The sequence below is a fragment of the Dendrobates tinctorius genome, unplaced genomic scaffold, assembly GCF_039654945.1.
Source record: "Dendrobates tinctorius isolate UK_male_01 unplaced genomic scaffold, ASM3965494v1 ptg000064l, whole genome shotgun sequence".
Lineage (NCBI taxonomy): Eukaryota > Metazoa > Chordata > Amphibia > Anura > Dendrobatidae > Dendrobates > Dendrobates tinctorius.
This window is the reverse complement of record NW_027361732.1, coordinates 42859142-42876272: the sequence shown is the minus strand read 5'-3', so window position 1 is coordinate 42876272 and position 17131 is coordinate 42859142. Positions and strand designations below refer to the sequence as shown.

Genomic DNA, 17131 nt, shown 5'->3' with positions numbered 1-17131 from the left:
GAATAAAGCTGACAAATTGCTAGCACAACTACAAACGGACATACCACACCACACACACAATCGACAAAGCTTTCAATATGTGCATCTTTTCTTGAGGTGGCATGGTTGTGGTTTCCCGGGTGGAGTCCAATTAAGCCGCAGACTCCACTCCTGGTGGTGCCCTTTTGGACATTCCATTAAGGGTCAGCTTTGCAATCATACTGCCCCCCGGAGAGCAAACACATTGCCTTCATGGACGCTGTTTGGAGGTTCGTGGGAATAACGCCGCCCGATCGCCAGTTGGCATAATTTATTGGTGGGAAGTCTGATATGTAGACGTACATTGTTAATGTTTAAACTATGCTATATATACCTGCTATCTGATGTTACTGTACACTTTGTCTACTTTTTATATTCTTGTATAATTCATAATGAGCCTGTGAGCGTCTCTGTGTGACTGATGGAATATATATGGAGATTGACAGTTATCCTTTGACTGAATAGAGCTGTACATTTCTGATACAGTGCCATATATCTGATGTTATTTTGTGCAAAATTTTGAAGTTTGGTGGAAGAGGCTGCGGACGTGGGCACAGGGGGGCCAGCTGGTGATGATGGTGGTGGTGCATCTGCTGGTAGTGGCAAAAGCACAATAGCAGCGAAGGCAGGAAGTGTTGAGCCGGTGTCATGGTCTGGCTCCGGAATGCCTGGAATGATACCTTTTCTGGGAGTAGGTTAACCGCTTTTAAAGGCGGAGCATGAGGAACTGGTTTTGGCTTACATTGCCGAAACAGACTCCATCAAATATACCCGCCTCTTCTGAAGTTTCAAAAAATGCAAGCACTGAGTGGTCAAGTGCTCCTGGTCAGGAAGAACCCCTTTCCTTGTGTCCTGCACCCCCACCCAAACTGAATGAGGCAGCAGGCCACACTTCACATTAGTCCATGTAGCTCTTTCTATCATACCATGCCTGGGTTATCAAGTCAAATCGTCAATTCCCCAGTCCAAGATGAATCTGACATGGAGTGTGGGTGGCCAGCCAGGGCAGTGGGGTTAATCGGTACCGGGCCGGTGTCTCACAGGGATGTGTGACGGTGGTGGTGACCCGTTCCGTGGCCCTGGGCGTCCATGCAAATGGGTAAATTACGTTTATAGGTGAATGATATGTGATGCCACCTCTGGTTTCTGATTAGATTGACCAGCGCTGCAGTGTCGCTTCTGTGGGACAGATGTTGTGGTGCAGCTAAGATGTAGAAGACCTGCACAGGTAGGGCCATTGTCGCAGGGCAGATGAAAGAGTTGGGAGATGGTGTGCAGTGCAGGATGTAGCTGAGCCGTGCGCCAGGAGCAGGAGAAAGATGACAGACACAGTCGTGCAGTTCCTTTATCTGTCCTTGGTAGGTGCTGTCCAGGACCCAGGGTACAGATGGAGAAGGAGTTGGTCAGCCTGAATGCCAATTTGGATTTCTCTCTCTGCAGATAGGTAGTGTGGCCTCTGTTCTAGCGCTTATCTGAGGTACTCGCAGTGCTGAGTTCAATGAAGTTCCCCCTGTTGACTCTCTTTTGGAACTTTCTCGTATGGCTGGCAGCCATAGCCTTTTCCTTCTGGCTCACACACGTCGATGCTGGAGCCTCCGAGCCTCAGTTGGGTACAGAGCATTTACAGCTGCTACTTCCTCCGGATTCTGCTGCAGGAACATCAATGTCCCTACAAACTGGGAGACCGGAATCCGGACCATGCGCTCAAGCTAGGAGTGAGCCTTATCTCTGCTCATCCTCCAGCTCCCCTTCTCACGTCCACACACTTTCCTTTCCCTGCACAGAATGGCCTAACTTACCTCCTCCCGACCACAGAGAGCAGCTCCTCAGCAGTCATGTTCAGAGGTCTCCCTGCTGGCGTGGAGTGGGAAATGTGTTGAACTGCTAGAGAGATCCTTCGTTGCTCCCAAGCATGACATCACAGTCCCTAGGAGGAAGGTAATGCCACTGTGGCGACCGTACTCCTGGGGACGCCACAAGTGCACTGATGCCCAGCCACTGCTAGATGATTCTGCTGGTACATTGACCCAGACCACTACATTCCCCTCACACTCTACACAGCCAGAATCTGACCCAGAGGAAACTCAGTTTCCCCTTCCCGCATACTATACCACCTTATACGGTGACAAAGAGGAAGGTGCAGGTTCCTTGAGCTGGTGGGGGGGCATACTCATGGGCGACGGCACTGGCACAGGGCCCTCATAGTATGCAAAAGTGTCTCTGCCGGTGGGAGGGCCCAGGGCCCACCCCCACCCACCGTCAGACACACTGCCACACACCGCCGTACTATTAGAGGGGCCCTGTGCCACTGCTGTCGCCAATGAGTGGGTCCCCCTGCTTGCTCAGGATAATAGCACTTGCAAAGTTGAAATACTTACCTCTCCCTGCTCCACCGCCATGACGTCTTCCGCGTTTCCTGACAGTGATAGTCTGATCAGAGAGCGCAATGACATCAAGTCTGTACGCCCTCTGCCTAAACAGCCAAGTGCAGTGAGATGGATGATGGGGACGACAAGGAGTTCAGACTAGTACAGGGATTCCATAGCGAGGAGACTTATTTAATTGTTTTCAATGTTGGGACAGCAATTTTTGGGGAGCACTATACTGTACTCTGGAGAATGATATATGGGGCCCACCATACACTGGAGCATTCCCAAGATGAACATCAGACACTGGAGCAGCATTTACAGGGAACATTATACACTAGAGCCTTAGAAATGGGGCCCATTATGTATGGAGCATTATTTGGGCCCATAAAACAGTGGAGCTTCATCCATGGGGACCAACATATACTGTAGCATTATGTGGAGCTCATCATATACTGTTTCAAACATTATATGGGACCAATGATTCTGTATGGAGAAATATATGGGCCTCATTGCTCTGTATAGCGCACTATGCGGTGGCCATAATACTGTATGGAGTAATATACTGTCCATTTTTGGAGCTATTAAAAATGGATATCAGTCATGAGATGTGAAAAGTGAAGTATTTTTCATTGTACTATGTCGCTATTTCTCTGCGGTATCGGAGCATCATGAGTTGTGGTATGTGTTAAAGGGGCGCTCTTTGGCCCAGGGCACATGAAAACCTGGAGCCAGCCCTACCCCCCCACAAATTTAGCCAAATAACCCCCATTTTTCAGTGCGTAACTAGTATTATGAAGTAAATTAAGTTTGAAAAGCTTCAGTAATCAGAATTGATGTTTTTGTCATTCAAAAGGGTACTGTAGGTGTGTTTCCTGTCCTCCACTCCTTGACGACTTTGCTTCCCCATTGACTTGCATTGGGTTTCGTGTTTCAGTCGGCCTTCGACTTTTCACGATAATCGGCCGATTTTGTTCGACCCAACTTTTGCGAAAGTCGGGTTTCATGAAACCCAACTCGACCAGAAAAAAGGCAAAGTCGCTCATCTCTACCGACTAGGGCAAAAAAAGTCGGAGTTTCGTCCGAAACCCGACCCCAATGCATGTCAATGGGGAATAATAGTCGGCATTGAGTGGATGAATGTCATCCGGTCAATGCCGACTTTTATTTTCCATTGACTTACATTGGGGTCGGGTTTCGGACGAAACTCCGACTTTTTTTGCCCTAGTCGGACCAGTTTCATCTGAAACAAATTTTGTTTCATGAAACGCGATCCGACCAAAGTCGCTCAACTCTAGTCATAAGCTCTCAATGCAAGTGTATGAGAGACAGAATGAGGCTCTCATAAGGCCCCATTACACACAATGATATTGTGAACGATATCGTTGCAACATCACCACTTTGCACGCTGGTATCCAGGGTAAACAGCAGTTATCTAAGAGCCTTACCCGATGTTTACCCTGGATACCATCCTGCTTGCTGGTCCTGATCACTGGTGAGTCTGTCTATGTGACAGCTCACCAGCGATCAGCTAACTATGTCCCAGCGATCCCATCCACGTCGGATCGTTGGTGGGATCACTGGGACATTGAAGCGTGTAACGGGGCCGGGCCCATAGGCTTGCATTGATAATAGCATAGCAGCACCACTCCAACACTGCAATAAAAAAATTCCTGGAGTGGTACTTTAAAAAAGAAAAGAATTTGAAAAATCCATTGTTCTCATTATTTGGTAAAAAAAATAGCAAGTTATGTTATACTGTATTCCAGACAGCTAATGCTAAATGTAATAAACACTTCACTAATGTGAGCTCTTCTAAATGCTAGTGTTTGTGATAGTGGGAAGGAGTCTGGTGGGAAGATGGATGAAATCTCACATCTGAGGAATCCAGTATGTTCTAATTTCATTTAAGGTATTCTGAAATAAATAGTACTACAGGACAAAAGATAGGAAATGTCACTGACAATTGGTTAGGGCTTTAGTACCTGTGATTACCTATGGGAACTTAATGTCTTAACGTATAATCATTCCCTTTTGTTGCCATAAGTTTTGCTACAAAATTTGGATAATAATATTTTAATATGACTCATTTAATTCATTCTGATTCTTATTTCTGAGGCAATTACTGCAGCCTCACACACTCACAAATGTGCTTATAAGCCTTGACGTTTATCATGCACCAATACTTTCTGAATTTGCATCATTTATTCTTCGGGCTGGAGAATTATGTCAGTATAATTACTGTGTTGTTTATTTATTAGGTTTTCTAGTATTCAGTGTAATGTCAAAGCACATAAACACAGCGGCGGAGATTTGAAAGGGTAGGAAATTATCAATATTTTATAATTAATATTTTCTTCTTTCTCTAAGTCGTTATGAGGATAGTTATTATTACACAAGCTAAGATAAGATTTGACAATTGCAAACATAAGCCAACCAACATGGAAGCAAAATCAATACGTACATTTCCCTTGGGGCCACTATTTACTGTTCACAGCACCATTTACTTAATGGAATGGCAGTTATGTTTGCAGAAACCTTGTAACTAGCATTTTTATGTTTTAACTAAAAGCAGCTTTCTCCGTGAATAACAAAAATAACATGCTTGCTGTAGTTAATGGCAAATATATTTTAAGCTGTCATGCATCAATAAGTTATGTGCTGTAGAATAACAGGACAAAGCAACATTTCTGAAAGGAAGCACTTCAGTTGGCAAGCTTTGTTAACTTATCTTGCTTAATTTGAGTGAGATAATGCACTCATCCATAATTGTCTATTAAATAGGTTGAGCCTTCCTGCTTTTTCAAGACTTTTTTACATACATTTCTGCTGACGATGGTGCCATATTTTCCTGACATACAAGAGGGAGATCTTTGCTGGAAAGATACTTAACCTATCAAGTATACACAGTATTATGCCATTACATGGTTAGGTAAACTGGCTCATGGATTGTAACTAAAGATGATAGAATCAATTTGATGTGAATTTTATTCAATCAAGTTGCAATTTGATTGGATTGAATCGCCAAAAAAATGGCCCCCACCTTTTTACGCATTGCAGAACGGGCGTCCCTTAGATATCCAATGTGTACGTTAGTTACCAGCACGCTGATGCAGGGAGCTGGTAACTAACGTACACATCCCTTAGATACCTGATGTGTACGTTAGTTACCAGCTCCCTGCATCAGCGTGCTGGTAACTAACGAACACAGCGATGCCGCGCGCTCGGCGTCGCTGTGCTGATCGCTGGTGAAGCTGTCTGTTTGACAGCTCACCAGCGATCATGTAGTGATTCACCAGCGATCTTGACATGTTGATATCATTGTCGGGATCGCTCGTGAGTCGCTATGTGTGACGGGGCCCTAAGGTTTATGAGAGCCTTGCAAATCCTTCACCACTCTGATGATCTTGCTTATCTTTGTTAACTGTGCTACAGTGACAATGGCTTGGTCAGGTTTAATAATTAACAAAAAACTTGTTGCTGCACACCTGTCCCTGGTCTGGGCTCTGCTCCATCTGCCCCAGTCTTTTGAATTTTCCATTCCTCCACTTCGGGCTTTACATTTGGCCTTGCGTGCAACCATGTGAACTGCCTGGGTCTATTTAAGGGCATCTGAGACAAACACCCAGGCCTTGGTAGGAGACTAAACCTGCAGTTGGTGTGTGCACAGCAAATTAGCTGCAGGACATCTCGCGTAGGCCAGTAACTTCTAGTGATTCTTCCTACTTGTCTGCAGTTTATAGTGACGCCAAAGTTCTGTCAGCTACCTGTCTCGGGGTCTCCTGGATCTCTTTTATGTGTTGCCTGCGGTTTTCAAGATGTTTTCTTTGCTGTCTGTGGCTTCGTTGGTTGCTGGCTCTCCCTTTACTTTGGAATGTTATCTGATACCTGCCTGCAGTTTCCTTCACTCCACTTGCTTGCCTGCAGTATACTGACATCCTCCGCCTGCCTGCGTTTTCCTGAACTCCACCTGATTGAAAACTGATTTTCTAGCTCCAGTTCAAATTGAAAACTCTATTATTAAAAAATTACAAACAGTTTCATATGGAATCCATGGTTGTAACCCATACATATAGCAGCTATTCATTTCAAATGCTAACATGCATTCTTAATCACAGCTAAAGGTTGAAGCAATTCACTTAAATGTTCAGTGATAGATCTTATCCCTGAAATGATGGGTCACATCAGGGGAGGGTTTGTGGCCTTTTTGGCCATTGGGAATGTGTGAATGATTGGGATGATAGGATATTCCACTGCGAGATATTCATCCTCTTTCTTAGTTATGACACCCAATGAGAGTCCCTCCTGTATAATTTGATTTATTTCCATATGAAAAACTTCTGTAGGATTAAGTGTTATTATTTTTTTAATCAAATAGTTTATTGAAGAAAATGAGAAGGATAACAATACATACATAGGCATGTAGAAATATATCAGCAATATTACTTTTCTTGCATTTTTAGTAATACAAGAAAATCCCCCCTTAGAAACTAAGAAAACCCTCCCCTAACCCCCCTCCCCCCATCACGCTTACACGATCTTTGTCCATATAATACAATGCCGCACACATTTCTATAACCCTAATATCCTGTCTTTGATGAGTTCCAGAGAAGCTAACCCAGGAAAGTCCAACCAACCCCCCCATATATCCTCATAGCAATTAGTTTTGCCTCTCTTCATATACATACTCCGCTCCATAAGTATCACAAAATTGACTCTGTTCACAAATTTCTTTCTAGTAGGAGGATCTTCATCCAACTAATGTAATGTAAGTCTCCCTTGCAACATATAACATTTTGGCTATCACCAGTCTGCCCCTTTCGTCCGTCGCCACCCCGTCTACATGCCCTAAAATACACGTCAATGGGTCTCAAGTAATGTTTATTTCCATCACTCTCTCTTTCAAATTCAAGACCACTATCCAGAATGCCTGCAATTGGGGACAGGACCATAGCATATGTAGCATATCGGCCTCATCCGACGTATACCTTGGGCACCTGGAATCCATTCTCAAACCAGCCTTTCATCCACACAGGAGTCCTATATACCCTATGTATGGTGAATAATTGTGACACCCTCACAGACTCACTTATAGAGATTTTAGGGACGTATTGCAAGACCGACTCCCACTGAACATCCGATATGTCTCCCAAGTCCGCAATCCACCTAACTTTGGCCGTCATCGGATGTCTGTCCAAAAATGTGTCCAGTAATCCCTTGTAAATAAGTATTATAATCCCCCTAGTACTCCTCTGTTCCCCAAGTATACCTAAAAAACTGTACCTCTGTATCAGTATCGGTGATCTCCACTCCTTATGAAATGCATGTCACAGCTGCAGGTACTGGTAAAACATATTGCATTCCAAAGGCAATTCTTTCTCAAGTGCTTCAAATGTTTTGAACATCTCACCATCCAACAGCTGCGACACATAACATATACCTATTCTTCTCCACTGTCCAAAATTTGGTAGATGTAGCATTTTGGTCAACTGCAGATCATACCAAATAGATGTGTAACTTGTGTATTCTCTTATTCCTCTCCACTGCTTAAGTTTTTTCCACAATTTTTCAAGCAGCACCAGTGTTGGAAACCTTCTAGAATGCAGCCAAAATCTGCCCGCTTCCAAGGAAGCCAACAGTGAACCCTTCCCCACCATGTGAGAAATAACCTTCCCCACTGAACTAGAAAATTTGTGATCCCCCATCCCACCATATGTTGACATTGAGACCCAATGTAATATACCCATGGATTGGGGACAGCCAGGCCTCTGTCATCTTTTGGGCGCTGCAACAACTCTACCTTTATACCTGCTTGACCTCACTTCCATATCAAATCCCAGAAGATGGCATTAATTCTATAAAATCTGTTCTGAGGTAACCAGATCGGTGCATTAGGCAGCACATACAAAAGCTGAGGCATGAATATCATCTTAAATAAGTTTGCACGCCCGGCCATTGTCAAGTGTAGCTTCCTCCACACCGCAATCTTCTTTTTAAACTTACAAAATAGTGGAGCCAAATTAAGCCTCTCATTGTCCATAAGATTGATACCTTAATTCCCAGATATGTAACTTCCTCGACTGCCTGTAGTTGAGTTAAACAATCTCTATCAACAGGGGTCCCGCGGTCCAGCGACAGCAGCACCTATTTATCCAGATACACTGGGATATTCATCAAGGACAGTCATCACTGCCCTCAAAGAACCCCCCACATCCCCCAAAAAGAACAGCATGTTGTTTGCATAGAGTGCCACCTTTTCCTCGTGTGTTCCATATTGGAATCTCACAATATTTTGCTCCCGTCTTATTACCGACACCAGTGGCTATTATTTTTTTACACGTAGAAGTGTTCTTCAACATGTCCATGATTTGTGCTTTATAAACATCCGAGTACATGATGACCTCTATCCTTCCTTTGACATTTTAATAGTAATATCCTCCATAATTCTAAGCTCACATAGTGCCAAGAATTGGGATGGTGAAAAATCTCACTGTGCTGTTTCTAGTAGAATCATATAGGGATTTCAGTAATAACAATAGTTACAATCTCAAATTTTCAGCCACATTCAACAAAACAAACATTTCATTTTTAGACCTACAACTAACAGGTATTCAAAATGAAGTCATTTCTACTGCCACATACATCAAACCAATTACGGGTAGTACTATTTTATAAGCCTGTAGTAGTAATCCTAAACACACCATTAAATCGATCCCAGTGGGTAAATTCACTAGAATTAAAAAAAATTGCAGCAACACTAGCAACCTACAAACAGAACCTGGAGAACCTAGAAATAGGTTATTCAAAAGGGGTTACTCCCGCTGCATGCTCGACAGAACTGAGCATATGATCCAGACTAAAAAACACAGGGATTTAATCACAGGATACAATAACTCAATCAGCAAAAATACTGTAGATCTGAAAAAAACTATGCAACCCATTGTATTGCAATATAGTCTTCAATTTGATCATATCAAATCTATTATAAACAAATTTCTTTCCCCTTCTACATTAGGATTTGTTATTATTCACGATCATACCACCAAAATGCTCTATAGTAGCCAAAAGAGCTACCACCCTAGGTAATCTATTTTTAGTTAGCTTCTTTTCCTCTCGGACTAAAAACAAAACCTGGCTTACACACGGCAGATTTTACAAGTACAGTAGTAATCTTTGCAGGACATGCCTACATAACATGGTTACCCAAACATTTTCCAACCATAATAATTCCAACAGTTATGATATTAAACATTGCATCAATTGCAACTTATATGATGTAGTTAACATTATAAATTGTTATACTGTACATGCCATAAAATGTACGTGGTTTGCACCTCCTGTAAATCCCCCCTTTGCTGCATGTTCTGGCGCTGAGCCCGAGCCTTTTCCGGCACATGATGGCTGATCTGATCAGCTGTCATGTGCCCCTAACAGCTGCGGGTGGAATCTCGATCCACCTGCGGCTGTTATGTTAAATGCCGCTGTCAAGCTCCAACAAATAGACTGGGGATAAGCCGGGGTTTGGAATCCACTTACATAATCCACTTGCATAATATTTTTTATAAGAATGAAGGCAAATCTCCTAATAAAGTGATTTGCAAAGTTTCCTAACTTTACATGCTAGACAAAATTATAAAAAAAATGTTTTGTTAAGTCTATACAGGTTTTATTGTTGGATATATTGAATCCTCATTGTATATTTAGAAGGTAGTACATGCATTAGGGTTTGGTTTACAGAATAATTTCTATCCAAGACTTCATTTTTTGTTAAAACCACAACTATTTTATGAAATTCTACACAGTTTATCGTGAACTCATATTTTACAAGCCTTCAAAATTTTGTTCCCCGACAGTTCCCTGTAGGTTTTGTCAGTCGAAAGTCAGGGCAGTTTGTGACAGGTAGTATTTTGCAAAAACAGTTGACAGTGGCTACAAAATCCTCCAAGAGTTGTCCATTAACAGAATACTGGCTACCACTGTAAACTGCTAGTTGCCCCGAGAGCAGTCTTTGCTAAATCTTCTACTTGAAAATGAGAACAATTGTACTGTCTTATCTATTTTTGTAAGACTGCGTGTCATTTCAGGATATCTTACTCTTGGCCACCGACAATAATGATATCCACCTATAAGCTAGAAGTAACAGCCTGCCCATACAAACAAGGTGCAAATTTGTTTGGCCCTTAATATATTCTGCTTTCCACTGGTTAATTCTGTTTCAGAATTTATTCTTTTGTAGATCTCTAAGCTTTCTTATGGAAATGAAGCTTTTTAGAAGATTTGTACTCATTTTCAAACACTGTTACATTCATTCAAGTATGCCATTATACAGAGGCAGCTGGCTTTTATCTAGTGATATTTACTTCAAAAACCTAAGTTAAATGGTATCATAGATTAATTCTTAGGGCACCGGAAGGCCCTTTTTTTAGAGTAGAAAGAGATTTTGTAATTACTTAGGCTACAGCAATAAAACCACTGAACATGTGTACTGTAGGAATCATCATATCATGTGCCATAACACAAAGCAGCAATAAAAAAAACAAGTTATAAAAATCAAACATGGGAACATGACATCCTTGTCACAAATATACATTACAGCTTTCCAGTAATTTACAGCTCTGTATAACATGCTTTCTTGAGTACTATTTTTTTCATTCAGGAAGCAATGAAACTTCAAAAAGGGCATTATCCTCTGCAATTTCTTACATAAATCAAACTGGAAATAAGACACATTTTACAATTCAATTTAAGATCCCACTGAGACAATAATGTTGCAAGCTGTGCATTTTGCAAAGTAATATAGTAATGTCTAGTTTGCATTTTTGAAAAACCAAATTAATCACACTTTATTGAATATGTTCAAGCAAACCTAAAATCATTTATTATTAAAAATCTGTTGCAACAAATATAAACTATATTTTATACATAAAGGACAAACTCATTTATTCATTAGGGTAAAATGCTCAGAGGTTGCATTTTAGAAGAACATGTAAATGACAATGTGAATGTTGTATTATAGCCAAATCTGCTTATGTATTACAGACAATAAAATGTAGCAATTTGCATACTTTGCAGGTCTTTTTTATTTGGATCTAAAGCACCACATTAAAAAAAAACATGGGCGTAATACAAAATAAATATTTTATTGTTTTATTGTACTATGATTAGCTACCTGTAGGTATGTCACTCTTTTTGATCTGTAGAAAAGATTATTCTAACAGTTGATAACCTAATCTAAGTCATGTTGATAGAAATGAGTCAGGGCTAGTGTCAGAGCTAGTAGACTAATCAGATAAATTATGATGTAGGAAACATTTGATCGCTAAATATTTGATCATTTGTCAAGTTCATATTTCTTCTGGTTATAAGGAATGTATCATCAGGAAACATTATTTCGAGAATTGTGTTTATCTTTCATTGTGTACATTATAAAAAAATTCTCTATGACATCTGTGCCTCATATTAAATTAGCAATTGTTATGCAGTAGAGATCTCCTTTCAGTCATTATTTCATTATTGTCCATCACCTATTCTTATAGATTGTAAGCTTGCGATCAGCTGCCCTCACTCCTCCTGTAACTGTTGAGATGCATTATATTGTATTGTTTTTATTTTTCTGTACATGTCCCCGAGTAATTGTAAAGTGCTGCGTAATATTTTAGCTCTATATAATTTAAAATTACTATTATTATTATTTTTATTCACATAGGTGATTTGGAAAATAGCTTACATGTTCCCCAATCTCGTCACACTAAACTTTGTACAGATCACAGACCATGTTTGGAAATAACTCATACATAAAAGTCAAAGTACATATCCAATCTACAGTGTTACTTCTCTATATTCATTTATCGGGGTTGTCTGGTCACAAGATATTCATGATCGGATATCTGTAAGTAAACATATTGAGCACACTGAAAGGGGAACAACTGTCCAGCTGCATTCAACGTGTAGTGGCAACTGCTAAGTACTGCAGTGCAGCAACATCCAACCCATTCCAGAGCTTATAATAGCTGATACATTTTTGCCCACATATATGATATTGAAGAAGTATCCTGTGGATAAGTCATTGGTATATTTTGACTAAAAATTCCCTTTAAAGTGATAAATTTTTGCTTTTGTTTTATTCCTGCAGCTGCCATAAGTATGCCATTTATTTTCTTTAAATATGCCATATGGTGCCAGAGATGTGGTCCTTTCTTAAAGGAAACCTATCAGCAGGGTTGTGCATAGTAACCTGCACACACTGTCTGGTCAGTGCCGATATACTGCTTAAAATGATACCTTGGTTGATGAAATCCATCATGTGGATGTCCTTTAATCTTTATTTTCAGGTTTCTGTTAATGTGATTCTCGTGCCCTAAGGTGGGGTTCATGTATGTAGTTCTCTGATTTAGGTATTCATAATGCAGACTGCTGACAGGTCTCTGATCCCTCAGTGACCTGCCCCCTAGTTTACATAATGAATACCATCACATACTGAATAAAAAAAAATGCTTCTGCAGGCAGGTGCACTGCAACTTAATCATATGGTTAATATGCACTTAATACCTTTTGCAGATTCACAAAAAAAAGTCATTTTGAATATGGCGCCTGCCGCGCCTGCGCATTAGCAGTTATCGGCTTGTATAGAGATCCGATAGTTGCTGTTGCACATGCACCATTGGCGCCATCTTGCTGGAGAAGAGAAAAAATGTCCTCCACCAAGATGGTGCTGCCTGCGCCTGCACAGTAGCAGCTCACGGAGATCGCCAACAGTTGCTGTTGCACATGCCCGGGTGGCGCCATCTTGGTGGAGAATATTTTTTTATTTCTCCAGCAAGATGGCGCTGCCAGCGCCTGCGCAACAGCAGCTATTGGATCTATACAAACCGATAGCTGCCACTGCGCAGGCACGGCGGGCGCCATCTTCAAAATGACTATTTTTCCTCGTCCAAGTAAATTTGCAAAAGGGATTAAGTGCACAGTAACCACGCAATTATGCTGCAGCGCAGGTGCCACGGCTGGCACCTGCCTGTGGAAGCATTTTTTATTCAGTGCTTGATGGTATTCATTATGCAAACTGCAAATTAGGGGGCAGGTCTCTGAGAGATCAGTGTCCTGTCAGCCGTCTGCATTATGAATACCTAAACAGAGCACCACATACCCCAGCCCCGCCTTAGGGCACGAGAATCTTATTAACACAAAACTGATAATAAAGACTAGGAAACAGCCACAAGACAGATTTCATCAACCAAGGTATCATTTTATTCAGTACATCGGCACCAGCCTGACAGTGTGTAGGTTACTATGCACAACCCTGCTGACAGGTTCCATTTATGTGCTTTTTTGGTCTTTAGTAAGGGGGCATGACTCAGATTTTCTGGGGGAATGTCTATACTGCTATTCCTCATTATTACCCTTTGAGCCAAGCCCCTTTGGTACAGACTCTAAATATTAGCACCAAATAAAAAGGCCCATATTTCTGGAACCATATGGCCAATTTAAAAAAACAAACAGAATACTCAGTTGAACAACAGGAATAAAATAAGACCAGATCCACTTTAAAGGGAATTTTTCAGTAGTATGAACCCTCCTAAGCTGTCTATATCTGCATATAAGTAATAGGAAGCTGATCAAATTGATATCTTATCTTATATGTAAATGAGCTGTTCGGACTACGAGCCGGAAACTGAACAGTGTGAGATTCTGCCTCCAGAGCTTATTTTAAATGAAAGGTAGCATTATGAGTGTGAGACATGTAACTAACACAGAAAAGTAGAACTGAACCTTGTCTCATAACAAAGACATTTGCTGCAGCTCTCACAGCTCTGCTGTATTGCTACAATGTTCAATGTATGCCTGTGAAATGGAAGCTGAAGCTGAGAGGAACCTGCAGATGTGTCAGATATAATCACTCATAGCTCAGCAGTGAGATCAGGAGAGCAAAGAGCAGACATTACATATCACACTGGTAATGCCCCCCCATAGACCTGAAAAGTGCATTTACATATAAGAAATTCATGGATTTCTTTGGAGTAAAAGATCGGATAGCAGATACAAAGATATCATTTTATTCAGCTTCCTATGACCTACATGCCCATATATACGGCTTTGGAGGGTTGATCTTACTGACAGATTCCCTTTAAGATACTCAAAATTTATAGATGTTGTACAACATGTAACTCAATTATAAAGTGGATGATTCTAAAAGTGCAGCATAATGAGTTTGTCACTTTGTTTTGCTGTTATTTGTAAGTTTTCAATGTGCTTGTAAATTTAGTGCAAAACTCCATATTGATGATGCAAAAAAAGATTTTGATGATAAATTTAACTCTATATTCCTGTCTTTGGGAAAATGACCATTATCAAGCTTCATGATGTATTACACTTTTCAGTCCACTGTAATTTCCTTATATTTTGGGGTAAACATGAGCACGTCATTATCAATTAGAAATATGCTCAGGTTCCTTGTTTACTAGCCATTTCTCATGGTATGAAGTTGTACATTTAGTGAGTACCGTAAAAAAACGCATGTTCACATATATAAGATATTACCTAAGGTTACATGTCTCCTATAAGCCCAATCTAATGAGGATTAAATATGGAATGTATATTTCTGTCCAGACATCAATATATATATTTATTATATATGGCTATGAAAGAAATAATACTATAATTTAAATATGAAAATAAAAATAGGAACATTATGTGTCGAGAGAGACCTAGTCTACTCTCTATTGTTAAATGCATCAGAAAACCGTTTCAAGTAAAGAAAATATGTTGATTCCATGATATTGTTAATATTTAAAACATCCTAAATTCAATTCAATGTATATTCATTTCTACAGGGAGCAGTGATGGTTCTTGGGAGAAAGAAAAACTTCAGTCTCTCCCTACCCAAGGATCACAAGCCTCTGTTAACTATGCCACCTTGCCTGTACAGCATAACCTTCCAGTTTCTCATCCTCTCAACTCTCTACAAAAGAATCACCTTCTGCCAAATGGTATGACATGCTGCCATTCATCCCGCTTAAGGCAACAAATTATATCAGGTGCTTTTACTGGAACCTTAAAAAAATAATAATAATTTTTTTATGTAATTATTGCCTAAATAGGTTTTCTACATTCAGGAAAGATGACCTCAGATGCTATAAAATAGCTAAAATATGAAACAGAGCAGGAACTCACCCTCTCGGGTGCAGCGTTGGCTCCCCACCGCCGTCTGTTTCTCAATGTTTTGGTTGCAGTGGTGATATCATGTCAATGGTTCACCAGTATGTGAGCTCAGGGGCTGTGCTAAGATAGATGGCATGAGCTGCTGAGCTCAGTGATTGACTGCAGTGGTGATGCACACTGTCAATATGGTGTCTCATCTGTAGCCAGAATACAGAGACCCAAACACCAGCATGGAGCCATGTACTGGTCCTGATACAGGAGAGTACCTGCTCTATTTATTATTTTAATCATTTCACAGTGTTTGGGGTCCACTTTCCTGAAAGTGAAAAACACCTTTAATGTATGAAAAATTGAGAATTTTTGGGCCACAAGGCTTATAGTAAAAACTAATGTCTGGTTCAATAACATCATTAAGAGCTGCAACATTTGATGGTAGTTGAAATTTCTAGTGGCAAAGAATAGGGATCAGTCATTAACTGATCATTGCCATATGCTCCTCCTATGCATTTCCAAGGGTCATGTTGTCTGTATGGTAGACCTCTAGATCCATGATACAAATTTTGACATGGGAAGGCAGGCAGCTTGCTAATCAGTTGTAACATGGAGGATTTTGAGTGGGGTTTCAGCCCCAAAAATGGTTTCACCTGTTTATAGATACCATGTGATTTTTTTACTTACATGTTTAGTTCATACAAGTACATTCGATCATGACAAATACTCTGGATTGCCCCCCCCCCCAAAAAAAAAAATTATTATTTGCTTATCTAACTTGCTAGGCACCAGAAAGTGTTCAATCCCTTGCATATCACTTCCAGTCTCTAGACTATAGGTGATAGAGAAGATCCTTGTGCTCTTATGGAAACTGTATATGATGTGAGAAGATCCTTGTGCTCTTATGGAAACTGTATGTGTCACCCACATTCACTGCACCAGCAGGAGGCACATGTTGATACAGTTTGTGCTGCCTCTAGTACTGAACCAGGTAATAGGAGATGAACGTCACTCCTCTGTTCTAAATTTGTAGATTTTTTACATTATTTAATAGGAGGCTTAATCCTAAATCACCCAGGTACCTGGCAGACTCTGACCCAGTGTGCTCTGTTGTTTTGGATTTTGTAAGGGCCAGCTTTCACCAGGAATCGTAAAGTTCGTTGATGCAGAGAAAGATAAATGTTCTACTGCACTGTAGGAGCCTAACATTTTTTGGAGAGATATGGCTTGGTGACATTTTCATTGACAACCAGCAGAACTGTGAATACAGCTCTGGCTAGCATACTGACTGCAATTCAGGATCAGTGTAAAATATATAATACAATATATTTACAAATCTAATTAACATTAAATTTATGCATAAGTCTCAAAAGTGGACACAATATTAAAGGTGTCTTAAAGTACATACATTTTTTCAAAAGGCAAGAAGTGATAAAGATACCTACCTTTTAAACCCACAAGTTAATCAGTGATAAGTTCATTGACTGGCACCAACAATCAAATGCTTAGATGACCAATGAACAGTTGTGGACTGAAGCAGTGAGAAACAGTTGAATAGAGGCTACTTAAAGGGAATCTGTCACCCATTTTTTGAGATATCA

The 17131-nt window shown here is 40.6% G+C and overlaps 1 protein-coding gene across 7 annotated transcripts in view; it reads left to right on the top strand.

The window, feature by feature from the left end:
* DACH1 (dachshund family transcription factor 1) overlaps window positions 1-17131 on the top strand; it is a 502896-nt gene that overhangs the window by 313397 nt on the left and 172368 nt on the right. For 3 of the 7 annotated variants that reach the window (XM_073580366.1, XM_073580365.1, XM_073580364.1), the window contains exon 4: window positions 15212-15415. The exons of 2 other annotated variants lie outside the window; for them this stretch is intronic. In XM_073580366.1, the coding sequence (XP_073436467.1) occupies window positions 15212-15415 (204 nt within the window). The remainder of the gene's footprint in view (window positions 1-15211; window positions 15416-17131) is intronic. 2 more of the 7 variants (XM_073580370.1, XM_073580367.1) reach the window with 1 other exon arrangement.